Here is a 19,738-nt window from a genome sequence, read left to right as displayed (position 1 = left end):
AAGCTTTTTGGTCAAAATATTTTTGAATAAGCAAAAGGAAAAATAGGTGATATTCTACCAAACACATTAAAATGTACTGGCCGTTCATTCTTGAATATATTTGTAGTTATAATGAACCTAATTAACGGTATTCGATTCAAAACTGAAAATCTGTTTCTCTTTAATCTGTTTTTCAGTGAGTATGAGTCCCGTCGCATTTTTCACATGCCACTTTCTGACTTCTAAATAATACAGTCTTCATCGATTTTGATGATTATCTATTTATCCTATTTTGTCCTTTGTATAAAATACCGTACAATAAACCCTCATACTGCCACCCTAGCAATCCGCACTGTGCAGCTGATCACTACAACCAATCTTTCGCCGCTGCTCCCATGACCTTTGGTTGCTAGCGGAGCCTATTTTGTTTACTTCCGGGGTGTTCACATGCCCGCCCAAGCCTTAGCAGAGTCTTAGCCGCTAAGAAGAAGATGGCAGATGAAACCGAAGATGAGATTCCTGGTGAGTTAGTACTGTACTTCCTTGCTTCTCCCACCGCGAGATCATTTCCATCGTTTATAATTTATTTATTCCGCCGCCTTAATATGAACCCTCTTTATTTGTTAATTGATTCACTTAAACATTAACAGTTTGATTTCGCCACTTCAGTGTGTATTGTTTGAATAATTACATGCTGACATTATAATTTATTTATTCCGCCGCCTTAATTTGAACTCTCTTTGTCTGTTAATTCATTCCGTTAAACATTAACAGTTTGTTTTCACCTCTTTAATGTGTGTCGTTTGAATGCATTACTTTTTGACAGCGTTGTCTTTAACTTTTCGGAGTTGTGATGATTAAAGCAATCTCACTATAAATACCTAGAGACATCATTAATGTCACTCTTTGTTGTTAATTGTATTATACTCGAATAACGTTTATTTTTCTGGATTGAAGAATATCTTTATAAAAGATCATTTCTTTTCGCCTTTCCACAAAGGAGAATGGGGTTCGCGTGTTCCTCACTGTGTCTGGATGGAAAGTTAAATTTACTGACATGCTTACTTTGCTCCTGTTTATGTGTGTGTGCATTCTACTGCAGTGAGCTGGCGACCTATCCAAGGCTTGTTTCAATCTTGTGTCCGATTCTTTCTGGGATAAGCTCTAGTGTCTCCATGACCAAGCCATGGATCAGGTTTAAAAAAAATGAATGGATGGATATTTCGGATGTTTGTAGAACATTGAAAATATGAAGGCAGTAATATAAGTTCTTTTATTTGACAGACTTATTTATTTCAGGTTAGGATACTAAGGTCATGGTCGAGTACCTGATTGGGTTTGGAGCCTACTGTGCGTGTGGCCGAAACCATCACAGGGCACACACATTCGATTTATATTGGGTTGATTTAGAGAACTGTTGGGATTTGAGAGGAAAGTGATTACTCCGAGAAAGCCAATGTGACCCTGGGGAGAACATGAAAATTCCACAGAGGCAAGGCATTTGCGTGAATTTGATTTCAGGATTTTGCAATTGTGAAGTAGCAACCCACACATTATGCCACCATGTTACTCCCAGAACCCATCCTTCCATTATCCAACCTGCTATATCCTAACTAAAGGGTCACGGGGGTCTGCTGGAGCCAATCCCAGCCAACACAGGGCACAAGGCAGGAACCAATCCTGGTTCCTACCAACCCACTGCAGGACACACACAAACACACCCACACACCAAGTACACACTAGGGCCAATTTAGAATCACCAATCCACCTGTCTTTGGACTGTGGTAGGAAACCTGAGCACCCGGAGAAAACTCATGCAAACTCCACCAGGACCCAGGTACCCAGGAAGTGAACCCGGGTCTCCTAACTGCAAGGCAGCAGTGCTACCCACAGCGCCATCATGCCGCCCTACTCCCAGAATCAATCAATGTTTTTTCATGTGTTGCCATTACAGTATGTGTAGAGAAAGGTGTTAAGAAATTAATATTTATTATATAAAGTGAAATTCATAGCAGTTACACTCACAAATTAGGAATCTTGCTTTGCTGAAGCAAAAACAAAAGTAACAGCCATTGTGATTTAAAATCTGACACTGCCAAATTTGCTGTTTGGTACAGGAAATTGTCATTTAGAGATGTCTCTAAAAGGACATTTAAAACTATTAAAATATTGAAAGACAACAGAAAGTCATTTAGAGATATTTTCAGATGCAAAGAAGATGTATGACAAACAAGTTTGATATACTGTATTGTCATAATAAGTAGGTAAGCTGAGAATACCCACAGAGAAATCCATCCACAAATGAGGAGAACATACAATGTGCCAAGCACATAATTTAAACACATCCAACTGGCACGTTGGAAGATTTATGTGAACCTCAAAACCAATGACAAAAGCTGATTGGAGTCTGTTCCAGTCATTGAGATGAGATGCCAGACAGTCTGTTCTCCTCAGGAAAGATCTGTTCATGTGAAACATGCCCTTATCAAGCCCTGATCAAAATAAATGTTAGAGGACATTAGAGCAGTGGTTTTCCAATAGGATGCTATTAAAAACTTTATTGCCAGTTTACATAGTAGCCAGGAGTTTCACTTGGTGTTACATCATACACTTTAAAAAGTAAATTCAATTAACAGCACAGTAAATAATATATTGTAGGTAGACATTTTAGGTAGCCTTTGTATTGTCCCAGAGGGAATTTGTTTGCAGCAGGAAAGTACACACCATAAGGAATTGTTACACAGATACAAGAAAGTAAGCCAAGACACAACTGAGAACCAGTGTTATAATAAGTATACATATTAAAAATTAGTACAGAGAAGACCAATTACCTTTAACAGTGCACAAAATAATAATTCAGAATTCAGCAACATTCCAATAGCAGAATTAAAAATGCTTATAACCTTTGGAATACAAGAGCTCTTAAATACAGTATGTTGTTCTTTACCATCGGAGATCTAAATCTGCAGCCTGATGGCAACAGCTGAAGTTTATGAAAAAGAGGAGAAATATTGTCTGACAAAACAGAGTTGACCTTCTTTCTAACTTGTTTGTAATACAGCTTAGTGATAGAGATCTGCTTCAAACTAATAATTATATTTCTAATTTTTATATATGACACCAGCACAACATTATATTCAGCAGTGGTGAATAATAGTATATTGAACAAAAAGGCAAATATATTAAGCAATTTGACAATACAGAATTGCACTTATGCCTAGTAATATTAGAGCAATTTGTTAGACAAATCTGACAGTTTTTTAAATCAAAGTGACTGTAGTAGGAAATAAGTTATTTCTGTTCTGAATAGTGACTGGTAACATCACTAAAAGGAATCAAACTCTACATATAAAGATGAATTAAAAGGAATATGATGAGAGTTAAGATTTTCAAAATATGCCAAAAATCAAATACTTCTAAATTTCTCTTATACAGTAATCTAAATCTCCTACTACTGCTCCTTTGTAAATGCAGAGGAAAAAATAGATCAATTAATTAAACAATGTAGTCATTTAGAGGTAAAATTGCTCTAATGTAAAATGAGTTAGAACAAAAAATTAGGAGTGGAAATCTAGGCTATAGAGGTAGAATTTTAAAGCTGAAAAAGGCTACAAATGCATTTCCTATGGTCCGATTGTTCATTAGTCCACAGTAAGCCAAATTGTCTACAGAGGAAATTCGGTACTCTTGTTAATAGTTGCCACCCCGGGAAGCTCACAGCAATGTAATAGAGTGTGATGAAGGAGACAAAAGTGAATCCTAAGGTATCAAGAAAGTATCTTCAGAATCTGTTGAACGTGAAAATTGCTTTGTTCATGAGTCCACTATAAGGAAACACAACCCAAGAACGTTGTTCATAGAAGCATATCACAGAAGGAAGAACTGCTGCATGTCTAAAGATTGCTAAATACCATGTGGACATTTCATAATGCTTCTTTTTGAAAATGATCTGTGTAGAGAAGAGGCCAAAGTTGATCTCTATGGCTGAAACACACAATCCTTGGAGGAAAAAAAAGCCCTGCATGCCAACGCCAAAACCAGAAAAGTGAAACATGATGGAGGCAGCATCATGGTTTGGGACTGCTTTGCTGCCTCGGTGTATGGACCGGTTGCAATTATTGAGGAAACAATGAATTCATAATTGTATCAAGAAAGTTTTATGGGGAATTTCAAAGTAGCAATCTGTCACCTGAAGCTTAATAGAAGTAGGTGATGAAACAAGACGATGATCTGAAACACAGGAGTAAATCAACAGCAGAATAGCTTAAATACAATAAAAATCCTGTTTTGAAATGGCAAGTGAGTGTTAAGACTTCAGTCCAATTGAGATACTATGGCAATGACCTGAAGAGAGCTGCTCATGGAAGGAATGCCAGAAATATCAATGAAGTAAAACAAACAGAAAAAAATTAATGAATCAGAAGTTTTGTAAAAAGGAATACAAATTCTTTACATCTGAACAGCAGCTACAAGAGGTGTTTTCTGGAGTTTTTTTCTGATAAAGAAGGTTCTCCTGTCAGCCTGAACTGTAAATGTTTAAAAAAATTAATTCAGTATTAACAAGAAGTACACATTTGTGTGTACTAATGCAGAAATCCAGCTGCTACCAACAGATTCACAACCTTTTTCTTGCAACTTTAAATACAACTTCATTGTTTAACTTTTAATTAATTAGTTGTTCATTTTTATTTTATATTAAACTAGCAAAATACCCACGCTTCGCAGCGGAGAAGTAGTGTGTTAAAGAAGTAATGAAAAAGAAAAGGAAACATTTTGAAAATAACGTAACATGATTGTCAATGTAATTGTTTTGTCACTGTTGTGAGTGATGAGTGTTGCTGTCATATATATATATATATACACATACATCCACATATATATACATATGTATATATACATATCTACATATACACACATACATATACATACACACAAATACATATATAAACATACAGTGGTGTGAAAAACTATTTGCCCCCTTCCTGATTTCTTATTCTTTTGCATGTTTGTCACACAAAATGTTTCTGATCATCAAACACATTTAACCATTAGTCAAATATAACACAAGTAAACACAAAATGCAGTTTGTAAATGATGGTTTTTATTATTTAGGGAGAACAAAAAATCCAAACCTACATGGCCCTGTGTGAAAAAGTAATTGCCCCTGAACCTAATAACTGGTTGGGCCACCCTTAGCAGCAATAACTGCAATCAAGCGTTTGCGATAACTTGCAATGAGTCTTTTACAGCGCTCTGGAGGAATTTTGGCCCACTCATCTTTGCAGAATTGTTGTAACTCAGCTTTATTTGAGGGTTTTCTAGCATGAACTGCCTTTTTAAGGTCATGCCATAGCATCTCAGTTGGATTCAGGTCAGGACTTTGACTAGGCCACTTCAAAGTCTTCATTTTGTTTTTCTTCAGCCATTCAGAGGTGGATTTGCTGGTGTGTTTTGGGTCATTGTCCTGTTGCATCACCCAAGATCGCTTCAGCTTGAGTTGACGAACAGATGGCCGGACATTCTCCTTCAGGATTTTTTGGTAGACAGTAGAATTCATGGTTCCATCTATCACAGCAAGCCTTCCAGGTCCTGAAGCAGCAAAACAACCCCAGACCATCACACTACCACCACCATATTTTACTGTTGGTATGATGTTCTTTTTCTGAAATGCTGTGTTCCTTTTACGCCAGATGTAACGGGACATTTGCCTTCCAAAAAGTTCAACTTTTGTCTCATCAGTCCACAAGGTATTTTCCCAAAAGTCTTGGCAATCATTGAGATGTTTCTTAACAAAATTGAGACAAGCCCTAATGTTCTTTTGCTTAACAGTGGTTTGCGTCTTGGAAATCTGCCATGCAGACCATTTTGCCCAGTCTATTTCTTATGGTGGAGTCGTGAACACTGACCTTAATTGAGGCAAGTGAGGCCTGCAGTTCTTTAGACGTTGTCCTGGGGTCTTTTGTGACCTCTCAGATAAGTCGTCTCTGCGCTCTTGGGGTAATTTTGGTCGGCTGGCCACTCCTGGGAAGGTTCACCACTGTTCCGTGTTTTTGCCATTTGTGGATAATGGCTCTCACTGTGGTTCGCTGGAGTCCCAAAGCTTTAGAAATGGCTTTATAACCTTTACCAGACTGATAGATCTCAATTACTTCTGTTCTCATTTGTTCCTGAATTTCTTTGGATCTTGGCATGATGTCTAGCTTTTGAGGTGCTTTTGGTCTACTTCTCTGTGTCAGGCAGCTCCTATTTAAGTGATTTCTTGATTGAAACAAGTGTGGCAGTAATCAGGCCTGGGGGTGGCTACGGAAATTGAACTCAGGTGTGATACACCACAGTTAGGTTATTTTTAACAAGGGGCAATTACTTTTTCACACAGGGCCATGTAGGTTTGGATTTTTTTTTCTCCCTAAATAATAAAAACCATCATTTAAAAACTGCATTTTGTGTTTACTTGTGTTATATTTGACTAATGGTTAAATGTGTTTGATGATCAGAAACATTTTGTGTGACAAACATGCAAAAGAGTAAGAAATCAGGAAGGGGGCAAATAGTTTTTCACACCACTGTACATATCTTTGGGGTGCGAGCAACTGTTGCTTGGGGTGGCAGAATCCATCAAGGAAGAAAAATGAAAAAACATTATTTGTACAAAATTTTAATTTTTTTATCCATTCCTAAATAGTTAAATGGGCAGGCTATTTCGTATCAGTGCAATACGCTGTTTGTTAAAACGGATGACTCCCGCTCTTATGTGCAAGTCTGCGTGGATATTATGAACTATCGTATTTGTTCAAGTTCTATTTAAATTTCAAATAGAAGGAATTTTTATTTAGTCGACAGAAATATCTTTGGTAGGAATGTAAGTTAAATGTAGGCATCATTGCATAAATTTTTCTTAACCATACAAATGTAAAGAGTAAATTCACCTTACAATCCAACCAAAGATATTTGTGTCGACTAAATCAGGGGTGTCAAACTCAATTGCACAGGGGGCCAAAATCCAAAACACACTTTAGGTCGCGGGCCGAACAGGATAAACATTTATTGAACACACTAAAACTAAACTTTAAAAACTTTTAAAACTTGACTTTTTTGAACATAAATATGAATAAAAACAAACAAGAATATTATTCCGGAATAAATCAACTCAAACCTTAAATAACTTATAATATTTTGCTCGCCATAAAAATATATCCTGTCTAAATTATACAAGTTAGAAATAAAGTAAACGTTAAAAGAACAAACATTCAAATTTCTTTACTCTTATGTAATTTTATATAAAAAATAAACTTAAATTTTAAATATCCCAAAAGATTTTGCTCTCCATAAAAATATATCCTGTCAAAATTATACAAATTCAAGTATGAACATGCTGCATAACAAAACCTGGATAAATAAATAAAATTTGTTCTTTTCAGCAATAACAAATCAAATCATTCAGTTGTATTTGCTCATATGTCATTTTATCAGAGCTGGACGCCTGGCATCTTTTTTTGGCAACACGTTTGTTTGTTTGGTGTGAGGTTCTGTGTTGTGGTGATTCTCAGGATGGACTGCAGGTGCTCATCAGTGAGGCGACTCCTGTGTGCTGTTTTGTTAGTCTTCATCACTGAGAAGAGCTTCTCACACAGATATGTGCTACCAAACATGCACAAGGTTCGAGACGCATGTAGATGGAGCTGGAGCGTTTCTGCGGGAATGGAGTGAATAAACTGTGCGGGCCTTGCAGTATCGTACTTTTAACTTCAGTGTGCCATTACACTGCAGCTCAATCACCTCCATCTGAATCTGCACAGGTGCAGTTTCCACATCGCCCATAAAAACAGCTTCACTTGAAATCACTTTGTGATTTTGCACGGGTAAAAACGTCTGCTGAAGTGTCAGATTCTTCTTTAACTCTTCTGCTTTCTGTATCTTGTGCATTGCATTCGGGTCTTTCAGGTTATCCTGATGTTTTGTCTCAAAGTGCTGTCTTAGATTAAATTCTGTAATTACAGCCACATTAGCTCCACAAATGAGACACACGGGTTTATCGGCAATGTCAGTAAACATATACTCAGCCTCCCATTGGTATTTAAAGGCTCCTTTTTCAGAATCAGCTTTTCTCTTCGACATCGTGTGTGCTAGCTTCGCAATAACTTGCAGCATCATAAGCTAGACTTGATTAACGCGGTAAGTGTTCGGCAAGGCAGCTGAAGCACTGCATTATGGGATATGTAGTTTATTGTGTTACCAGCGCTTCATATCCCCGGGCCATTAATAACAATAATATATAAAATGATCTCGCGGGCGGATATAATTACACACCGGGCCGGATGTGGCCCGCGGGCCTTAAACTTGACACATATGGACCAAATAGAACTTGAAAAGATATATTTTTTTCAAATGTGATCCCGCAATTCAGATCGAGTTGACGCGCACTACATCGAGCCCGCGTGCTATTGTGGTTTTGCCTGCGTGCCTCAATAAGTCACCCTCCCCTGGCTCTTACTTTTTTACCGTTCATTTAATGAATACACTGAGTATGGCTTTACCAAAACAATCATTGATGGCGAATAAAGTATCCATTACTCATAAAGCTTCAATTGGTGATCTGTCTTTCTGCATTAACCGCATATTTTTTCATGTCTCAAACCAAGGGGATGCAAGGGTAAAATAATCGGGAAGTGTGCGTACATACTCAGTGCACCCCGTCTCGGGAATCGGACGTCGGCGCTAGAGGCGAAGCCTCTACCATTGCGCCACGGCGTGTGGTTTGTCTATTTGAGCGTATGTAGATCGGGGTATATATATACATATATATATATACCCGCGCTTCGCAGCGGAGAAGTAGTGTGTTAAACAAGTTATGCAAAAGAAAAGGGAACATTTTAAAAATAACGTAACATGATTGTCAATATAGTTGTTTTGTGAGTGTTATGAGTGTTGCTGTCATCAAGGATTTGATTATCATTATTTCTTTCAATCAGGTTCATATTTGTAGGATGTGTTGTGTTCAAGTTACATTCCGTGTTTGTCAATCGTTGTAAAGTTAACAGGTTTCATTCATTGATTCGTTTCTTACTGCATCAATAAACAGCTCGTCTTCCTCTTTATCTGAGACGTGACACACTGCATGCACGGGTTTTTTTACACTGTCTTCCTTTAGCGGGACATTGACTTTTTCCACCTCACGGCTGTATTTAATGTTAGCTAAGACCCGGCACTTAAAAGTTTCTCTCACAGTTTCGCTGAGTTTGTGCCAAACACCACCCTGACCATCTCATCTTCCTCTGCATAAGCACATTCCTTCACCCGTAAATATTTAGCGGCAGTGTTTCTATTGGATTTCTGCTGACGGACAACCTTATATGGGCAGGCACTAAATTAAGTGGGACGATTACACACCGGGCCGGATGTGGCCCGCGGGCCTTGAGCTTGACACATATGGACTAAATAGAACTTGAAAAGATATATTTTTTCAAATGTGATCAAATGTGTACTGGCATCGAGCAGAAGTCTATTATAGTATATGGATGAAAAAATAGGTTGCAGTTATGACCATTATGCGTAGAATTTCGAAATGAAACCTGCCCAACTTTTGTAAGTAAGCTGTAAGGAATGAGCCTGCCAAATTTCAGCCTTCTACCTACACGGGAAGTTGGAGAATTAGTCATGAGTCAGTGAGGGCTTTGCCTTTTATTAGTATAGATTACCTAAAGCTTTGTAATTGCTATTATTTTCCCTAAAGTTAAAGAGTTGTGCTGTTTTTGTTAATATTTTCTTCAAAAAGATGAAAACATGTTCTAGTAATCATATTTCTTTACTGTTGCCTAGGTTTTTTGAAAAAGCCATTAACTAAAATTATTAAGTTCACTGTACTGCAGTAGTAATCATAATATTTTAAAATGTTGCTAAATTGCAAAAAATACTTAAACATCTAGAGGTGACATTCCACGTCCCAAGAGCCAGTTTTTGTAGCCGAGGATCAGACCGCCAAGGTCCCCGCCTTCGGCCACCACCCAACTCACACTGCACCCAACCTCCTTGGCCCCTCCCATAGGTGGTGAGCCCATGGGGTGGAGGACCCACGTTACCTCTTCGGGCTGTGCCCAGCCGAGCCCCATGGGTGCAGGCGCTCGCCATCGAGCCCCACCTCCACGCCTGGCTCCAGAGGGGGGCCTCGGTGACCCGCGTCTGGGCAAGGGAAAACGTCGTCCAAGGTTTTTATTCTTCATCAGAGGTTTGTTGAACCGCTCTTTGTCTCATCCCTCACCTAGGACCAGTTTGCCTTTGGTGGCCCTACCAGGGGCATAAAGCCCCGGACAACATAGCGCCTAGGATCATTGGGACACGCAAACCCCTCCACCACGATAAGGTGACGGTTCAAGGAGGGGCTCCTCCGCATCGAGAGGAGTCAGATGAGGTGGCTTGGGCATCTGATCAGGATGCCTCCTGGATGCCTCCCTGGTGAGGTGTTCCGGGCACGTCCAACTAGGAGGAGGCCCCGGGGAAGACCCAGGACACGCTGGAGGGACTATGTCTCCCGGCTGGCCTGGGAAGCTTGGGATTCTCCGGAAGAGCTGGAAGAAGTGGCCTGGGAGAGGGAAGTCTGGGCCTCTCTGCTTAAGCTGCTGCCCCCGCGACCCAACCTCGGATAAGCGGAAGAGAATGGATGGATGGATGGATGGACTTAAACATCTTGTACTCCATTCTGTATTTTGTTTCAAATTCATATTTTCAAGAATAAAATATTTAGACAGGGTTTGTCAAAGTAAATGCGTTAATGCATGCGATTCTTTTTCAAAGGAATAATGCGTTGGTTTTCCTTAATTGCATTAATGATCATCACTTGCTATTTAAGCCAGTGGTTTTCCAACTGAGGAGCGTGGCTCTGGGGAGATTGACATTATTGAAAAAGAAAAAAAATCAATTCCAATTTTAAAGGTTGTCTTTAAATTGCCTAGTTTTTCAATAAATATACAGGTAACCAGTGCTTGAAGTGAGCTGCAATGCATGTTAATGTATGTTAATTGGCAGTTAACATATGTGTATTGGTGCCTACTGGCCCTTCCCACAATAGACATTCTATTTTCAGTGATCTCCATAGTGGCCCTAACAAACTTCCTTGCTACTGTTCTTACATCTATATATATAATTCACTAAGGGCACGCAAGACAGAGAGCCACGCCCGACAACTCGCAGAGCCCCACCCGCCAACTCTAAGACCATGAGATATGCTCGACAGAGCCCCGCCCGCCAACTCTAACTAAGGGCAAGCAAGACAGAGAGCCACACCCGCCAAAGCCCGCCCGCCAACTCTGACTAAGGGCAAGCAAGACAGAGAGCCATGCCTGCCAACTCACAGCGCCCCGCCCACCAACTCAACTAAGACCATGGGGTACACACGACAGAGCCCCACCCACCATCTCTAATCCTACTTCTGCATCCACCGTCGCTCTCGATCAAACAGCAATAATAATTAGCAAACAAACAAAGGTAACTGGCAGTAACAGTGCAAAATTCACAATTGGTATGCCAGTTTGAAAAGATAAGTTTTAAAATGTGTTATTGAATCGAGCTGATGTATATGAGAGAAAAGAGAATTCCCGAGTTGAGGAGCACTATGAGAGACGCTTGAGCTCCCATAGCACAGAGTTTGATGTATGGTACAGAAAGTACAGCTGCAGATGAGAATCTGAGTGAGCGAGAGAAGTGTCAGTCTGTAGGAGATCAGTGAGGTTGTGGAGAGCTTTAAATGTTAAGAGCGGTATTTAGTATTGTATTCTGTAGTTAACAGGCAGCCAGTGAAGCCGAGAGAGAATAGGTGTAGTATGTTCAGTGGATTTAGAACAGCAGGTTATTATCCTGGCAGCAGAATTTTGAAAAAATTGTAAGCGATGGATACATTTTTGTGGGATGACAGATAGAATACCATTACAATAATCTATACGTGAGGTGACTCGGGCATTAACCAATACTTTAGTACTGTGATGCGTAAGAACAGAACGAAGTCTAGAAATGTTTCGGAGATGGAAGAAAGCAGTCCGAGAAATGTTACTTATACTGGAGGAATTATTTAATAATAATAATAATTATTTAATAATTGCCATTATTAGTGTATAAATGGATATAAATAATTGCATGTAAACGATTCGCCAAAATCTGTTGCATGTATTAGTTTAAATGGCACTTTTACCACTCACAATAGAGCGGACGTGCTGACTTATCGTGTCGACTGGGCAACACAGTGAATGCGCCATCTATCATTATATGTCTATGTTTTCTGTAGCCTGCTACAGGAAGGTACTCTCTCGAGCATTGGCATTGGTTTCGCTCCTTGCTATTTTCATTATACTGCGATGGTGGTTTCCTAAGCTTTGTTTCACTGGATTCCTTTCTCACCGTTTTCCGTTCCTATTCTTATACCGCTGTATGCTACGGTGGGCATTCGGCTAGTTAAAAAGTAATTAACTGAGAAGGCATTTAATGTGCACAAGAAAAACTAAAAGAAACTCACAACCTCATAAAAAAAACTCTCTCTAATCATTTGTTCAGATTCACAAATTTAGTACTAGTGGGAGGTGTGGAGTTAAGAAACCTCAAAATACAGTAAACTGGAGTGCATGAGGCTGCAAACCTCTAAATACAGTTCAAGATACAGGGCTGAGATAAATCATTCAGCAAGGTCTACTAGTTCTTACACATTACCTTCACAAGGGACAAATACATCATGTATTAAGGATTTATATGAAAGACACAAGTATTTGGAGTTTGAGTAGCTAAAATGTACAGCAGTCTTATTCACATAGGCTACTGGACATTTCTGAATGTTAAATATGCAAAAAAAATCAAGTGCCATCTTGTGATTAATCATGATTAAAATTTTAATCATTTTTTATCTGTAATTTAGATCTTTGTTTATATTTAAGATATTTGCAAGACACTATATACTTTGATGTTTTGGTATTTCTGTGGTTTTCCATGAAGATGCTCTGAAGATAACTGAAAACTCAATGTTGCGATTTTTTTAAATAGATTTGTTATTTCCTCAGTGCTTAATGAAGGTTATTACATAATTGAAACCCAGTAATGTAATATGTATGAGATGGATATCTTTTCCCCTTAGAATCTGGAGCCATTTTCACCTTTGGAAAAAGCAAGTTTGCTGACAATGTGCCTAGCAAATTCTGGTTGAAAAATGATAAAGCTGTGTATATTTCCTGTGGAGATGAACATACAGCTCTTATTACAGGCAAGTTTGCATTACTTTTATTTTCCTTTTATTTTCTTGGTGTATAATATTGTCATTTGAGCACAAGTCGGTTCTTGTTCATTTAAATACATGGGTAATGTATGTCAGGTGCATACTGTATTAATGACAGAAAGAAACATAGCTTACTTCATATCTTGATAGAGAATTTATTTGATTTCAAGGAATATACAGAACATATTATATTTTTCTGCATTTATAATATTACTAGTAAGTAAGTAGCCACATTTTATTTATATAGCACTTTTTAAGAACAAATATCTCAAAGTGCTTTAGAAACAGTTATCACAGGTACTTGCACAAAAGCAAGCCAACAAATTATAACCAGGAATAAAATACATAAATGTACACAATAAAACATAGTAACAGACAAAGGCAAACTTAAAAAAATTAAACCAGGACTTAAATGCAAAAACATACACAATAAGACATACACAAAAGCATACTTCAACAAATTAAGAACAGGAATAAAATGCATCAGTAATCTAAAGCAAGTTTGAACAAATTGAAACCAAGATAAAATGCGTAGAACACAGCAAGGTTACCCAAAGGGAAGCTTAAATAACTGGATCTTAAGGCTCTTTTCAGAAATATTCTCGTACCCAGTGATCTCACTTCTACAGGAAGAAAGTTCCACAATATAGGGGCCATTAAACACAGTTTTTCTCCTTCAGTTTTAAGTCTGGTGCCCAGGACTACTAACAAATCCTGATCATTGTAGTTAGTCTAGCAGCTACAGTATTTCTTTTGCAGACTTTCTGGTAGTAGAGAGTGACAAGCATTATTCATTACTTGTGCTTATAGCTTCAAGCCTACAGTTATTTTATACATTTTTATTTCCTGCATCTATGGGATAGCATTTTACATTTGTTGTACATTAGACTACTTTTGCCTTTAGTCTCAATTTGAATTCTGTCCAGCATCATATGTAGGAAAATAATTATATACATGTTTTTTTACTACTCCAAAGGTAATTAAAACTATGATTTGTTTTATTATCATCCTTCTATGACATAATTACAGGATACTCAAAATAAGATGATCAATGTTCCCTCTGTGAGAACTTTTGTGAAGAGTGTAGTAGTCTTAGAATGAGAAAATGAACATTGGTAGTCTCCTAAATTGAATATGCACATTTTCTTAAAATGCTACCTAGGTTTATTGCTGTTCTGGTAATTTTTGACTTCACAACATGTCTTTTACGTGGTGTGTCACCATGGTGCCACCTAGTACTTTATTTATTTTTGCAGGCGCACTTATTTTTTTTTATTATGTCAAAAGACATGGAAATGCCTCAGTAGAATTAGTCTGTCTTTATTATTGACTATTTAAAGAGGTCCCTGCTGCTCTGTGTTTAATATATTTTGTATAATACGTGTTTTTCCAGAAAATGGGAAATTATACGTGTTCGGCAGTAACAACTGGGGCCAACTAGGATTGGGAACAAAGGACACAGTGTACAAACCCACATGTGTCAAAGGTTAGTTATTTACTAGATATATAAAAATTTTGAATAATTATAACATTCAATGTTATTTTGATAAAGTAAGTAAATTAATGTTTTATTCAAATCAAATTATTGAGTGCTAATATGAATATTATTTTTTTTAAATTGCTTGGTTAGTTGTACCAAATCATTAATGGTTGGCAAAGGTTTTTACAACTGAATGTCCTTCCTGAAGCTACCACTCTCCGTTTATCCAGTCTTGGTATCTGCACATTTGGGCTTGTTTAGGGTGAAGCTGCTTCTGTCCAGTAAAGCTGTGGATGAAGGCTTAAACTTCTGTAATAGTATTGTGCAATATCACAATAATCTAATCCTTTTAATTAGATTTTACTTTTTAATGTTTTTTTTCCCCACAATCAATGTCACTCTTACTTTTAATTGATCTCATTTAGTTTAGTTGTCTGGGCTAAAATATTTCTTAGCATTTAGAAATATCTGCTTGCTTTGCCATAGCCTTATTTTTACTGTTTAATTCATTCTATTTTGTGGAATCTGCTCCCTTAATCGTATCTAAATATTGGTGATTAGCAAGGGTCAGCCAAGACACAGCTGCAAACAACAAGGAATGATACTGTAAATTAGAGAAATTCTTCCCTGCCCGTTTCACTTGTGAAGTAGCTTATTAAAAATATTTCTTACAAATAGCAGAAAATTCAATATGGCACTAAAGTAATTACTCTACTTTAGCCTTCAATATTGTCAACATTTGGATACAATTAAGGAACAAAACTTTAGAACAAGTTGAAATAGAATGAATATTCAAAAGGAACTGTTTCAATTTTATAAATATTTTGTTATTTCTTTGAAAAGGAGAACATAAAAAGTCTACTCTGTAAACAATGGGATCAAATAAAAGTAAGACTGATACACTTATTTTCACATTGGTTGGAATAGAAATCTGCAGCAACAGCAGTCTTGCAATGCTGAATTTGGGAATCACTGTTATAAAGACATTTATGTTAGTAAGATACAAGTAGGGACCATAACAGTGACACTGCATGAAATCTTTAATGTATGTGGTTTGTTTGCAGCATTTGTCATGTGTTTAATAGTAATGGGGTTTGACAACATTACACAATTTACATTTGTTGTTGGGTAGCACTCTAGGTGTCTATGTTATAATGTGTTTAATAAGAATAAATGAAATCATAGAATACTAATGCGGCTGAGGTGTTCTTGGTGGCTACTGGGACTGCCTCTTTGATGTCTGAGTACTACCTTTTCGTTTAAGCCTTGGGGACCATTTAGCATGTTGCAGATATCATATCCTAGAGCTGAACTATTGACTGTGATTAAAGATAAGGCTGAGGTGCCCCATTTATAATGTGACACTAAAAAAAAAATATATAAAAATGGACAAAAGATAGATAGATAGCTTTTGACATTATACAGTTTCTTGTTATTCATATATTCAAATAAGTAAATAAATGTAAGGACTGATTATTTTTTATAACAACTACAATATATGTGCTGCATGAGAAACATATTTTGAAAAAATATTATGTTCATACCTTCTTTTTAACACTTTAGAATAAAAGCTACATTTTCTAAATGCTGTATCTGCTGCTTTAAAATTTTATTTAGTCCAAGAAAAGTATAAGAATATTAAATCTAATATAACTGTGTGGTTTTTTTTTTTTAGAATTAAAATCTGAAAGAGTGAAACTGGTTGCTTGTGGGAGAAATCATACGATAGTTTGCACAGGTAAATAAAAATGAATCAAAACTGATAAACAACTTAATATATTAACTAGTTGTCATGCCATCTGATTGCACTCATTCATCACTGTGCATTTGACAGCAATATTCACATATCTACATTAAAGTCAAATTCCTTACAGTTGCAAGTGGTGAACTTTCTGATGTTATTTAGAAAAGCTCTATAACTCGCTGTATCTCTTGGTCATGGATTGTGCTTTTAATTGCTTTTGATTTTTTTGTGTTTTTAATTACTTTTCATGTAGATTTTTCCTGTTTGGCATTTTATGTATTTTCCTTCATATTGGATGAGTTCAGTACTTGAACCCTTGTTTTTTCCCAATCAACCTTTTGTTTCTTTTAGTTATGTTAAACTTTCCTCTGGGTGTCCAATGTTACACACTTGAGTTATAATTTGACTAAATAAATGTTGTGGACCAGGCTACTTATCCAATAATACAATATATTATAGTATTTGATAACTAAATGCAGTTGTCCGCATTGTACTGTATTGTTGTTGTCCTTGTTTTCCAGTTTAATTTTATTCCTTTTTTCATATTATATTTTAAGTAGCCTGTCTAGATTATTCTTATTTTTACAATAAATATTTTGTTTTGAAGCAGGAGTTATTTTTCTACAATTGTGTCATACATTAATTTTTTTTGTTATGCTTCTCCATAAGCTTATATTTGTGGACAGTTGTTTTAACCAGAAACTTTAAAACTTACCCAGTACATTAACTTCAAAGAAAAGAACCTTTCATTGTTTTAGGTATATGTTTAAGACAACAAAATTAATTTGGAAATGATCCATTTTTATCACAGATTCTTGGCAGTCTCTTTCTTGAGGAAAGGATGTTTGTTCTCTTTTTTTATTCACAGCTGCTATAGCTAATTGTATGTAGTGGTAAAGAATAATCTGGAAGTGAAACACATGTCTGTGGCTGTTTGCATTACATTTATTTTTAACTAAAATATGTTTTAAATTCATACCCAGGACATGAAAAAAAAAAAACCAAAACAATAAAGAATTACAGTTTATGTTGCTGCAATAGTACAAGTACAACTTTAGCATTGTCTAGGCTAACTTAAGTAACCATCCCTTCAGGGTGAAAATGTTTTGTGTATGCAGTAAAGGAAAGGAATGTAGAACAGTCAAGCTGGACTTTTTAAAAAATGTGTATAAATTAAGATGGCATACCTGTATTGTATCTGACCATTGTCCTTTGGAATAAGCACAGCCATTATAATTTTTGCAATGGTTAATAATGAATTGAATTTTTGAATAATGCCATTTTTTCCTTTTTTCATGTACTGGACTGACATTCCGCTTGCTCACACTTGAAGTTGACTGTCAGGTTTGTTAGTTGTACAGGTGGGCAGACATGATTTTGTGTTTGCCTTTTTTATTTGTTAAGTGCACATTTATAACTCATTTTTTAAAATTGGATTTCTTTTTCTTTTTTTTTTTACACTGATCAACAAAAGAAGACTGTTTTAATGTCAATGTGAAAACATATCTCTAAAGTGGTCTAAATAAGTTGCAAATATAAAACAGAAAATGAGTTAAATTAAAATTAGTTAAATGGCCAGGAGTCATGAGGTTTAGATTATAATGTAAATGCATCAGCATCTGGAAGGTCCAACACTTTGAAGAGTCGCTGTAGTAGCCTAAACAACACAATAAAGACAAGATAACACTCTAAGCGACTCCAAACAAAACACAAACACAAAAAAGTGTTTAAAAAGCCAGTGAATATCCCATGGAGTAAAGTTAAATCAATCATTAAAAAATGGAAAAAATATAGTAAAGCTGTTAATGTGCCTAGAGCAGGCAATACACCGTGGAAGAAGAAGACTAGTATGGGAGGCCACCAACAGACCTATGATAACTCTGACTAAATGCCACGTCTGACGTACAAGAAACACTGCACATTATTAAAAATATACTCTCCCCACTGTGAAGCATAGTGTTGGCAGGATTATGCTGTAGGGATGCTTCTTTGCAGTCTTCATTTGGAAGCTTATGAGGGTGAAGGTAAAATGATTGCAGGAAAATGCAGGGAAATCCTAAATGTAAACCTGATATGGTGTGCAACAAACCTGTGCCGCTAATTAAAACCTGTTTTCCAGCAAGGCAGTGACTCCAAGCATAGAGCTGGTGATACAAAGGAGTAGCTAAAAAATGTCAGTTTTTTGGAGTGGCCGAGTGAGAGCCTAAAATTCACTTCAACTGAGAATTTGGGGCTGTTCACCCATGATTTCCATGCAACTTGACACAGGTTGAGCAATTTTGCAAAGAAGAATGCCCACATGAGCAAAGCTGATAGAGAACTATCCACACAGACTCAAGGCTATCATGGCTGTCAAAGGTGTATCTACTAAATACTGACTTGAAGGTGGTGAATACTTGTGTGATCAATTATTTCATGTTTTAAATTTGCAATTAAGTTAAATCGCTTTGCAGAGATCTGTTTACACTTTGATCCTTTTTCTGTTAATCAATGTCATAAAACCAAGTTAAATCTGCAGTGATTCTGTGTTGTATTATAATAAAATGTGAACACCTCCAAGGGGTAAATACATTTGTGTGATTCAATCTCAAGACATATATCAGCACACAAGAAAATTTTTGGCATCAACGTGGTCATCTTGTTTAAAATTGAAGGCTTTTGTTTCCTTTTTCTTCTCTAATTTTACTGGGTGCAGTTTTAATTTATAGATAAAGTTTCACTAAATAGTACACATTTCTGGGGAAAATAAATGTATGACACAATTGTAAAATATAACCCATGTCAAGTGCTTGATAAGTAAATCCAGTAAATCATCGTCATCTTCAAATCATGGTCATAGAGTAATGAGGGCAAAATGTAAGCAACATTCTATATTGTATAATACTTTACATATACAGTCTAGTCAAGAAATATTTGGAGACCAACTTGACTGTGTTAACTTGGAAAGTGCACTTAAAAATGTCAATAAAGAGGTTACTGTTTCTTTTCTGCCTGTTATTTACATTATTTTTAAAGCTTTTATGATGCAATACTCTCTACATGGATCTTTTACACATAAGCACAAACCTTTCCCTCTCAATTAATTAGCAGTACATGAAATTAACATTAAAAAACTGTCAACAATTGTTGATTGTTCATTTTGAAGTTTTTGTTTTTGAAGCATGTCCTGCCTTCTTTTGGTCTACTCATCTGTGTAGCCTTTCTCTCTGTTTTGTTTTGTAAAATGTGCTGTAAAGTGAACACCTACTTAACTTGAAAAAATAGATTTTATACCAGTGTATGAAAATGC

General features: G+C 36.6%; 1 protein-coding gene across 2 annotated transcripts in view; it reads left to right on the top strand.

The window, feature by feature from the left end:
• Positions 1-426: 426 nt before the first annotated feature.
• LOC120523620 (X-linked retinitis pigmentosa GTPase regulator-like) overlaps positions 427-19,738 on the top strand; it is a 56,148-nt gene continuing 36,836 nt past the window's right edge. Inside the window, exons 1-4 of one of the 2 annotated variants that reach the window (XM_039745082.1) lie at positions 427-501; positions 13,088-13,213; positions 14,619-14,711; positions 16,381-16,443. In XM_039745082.1, coding sequence (XP_039601016.1) covers positions 471-501; positions 13,088-13,213; positions 14,619-14,711; positions 16,381-16,443 — 313 coding nt within the window. In that variant the 5' untranslated portion in view covers positions 427-470. Of the gene's footprint in view, positions 502-13,087; positions 13,214-14,618; positions 14,712-16,378; positions 16,444-19,738 lie in introns of those variants that run through there. The other variant, XM_039745083.1, reaches the window with a different exon arrangement.

This window comes from Polypterus senegalus, chromosome 2 (genome assembly GCF_016835505.1).
Source record: "Polypterus senegalus isolate Bchr_013 chromosome 2, ASM1683550v1, whole genome shotgun sequence".
In the NCBI taxonomy this organism is placed as follows: Eukaryota; Metazoa; Chordata; class Cladistia; order Polypteriformes; family Polypteridae; genus Polypterus; species Polypterus senegalus.
The sequence above is the reverse complement of the archived record's forward strand: the minus strand, read 5'-3'. Positions and strand labels throughout refer to the sequence as shown.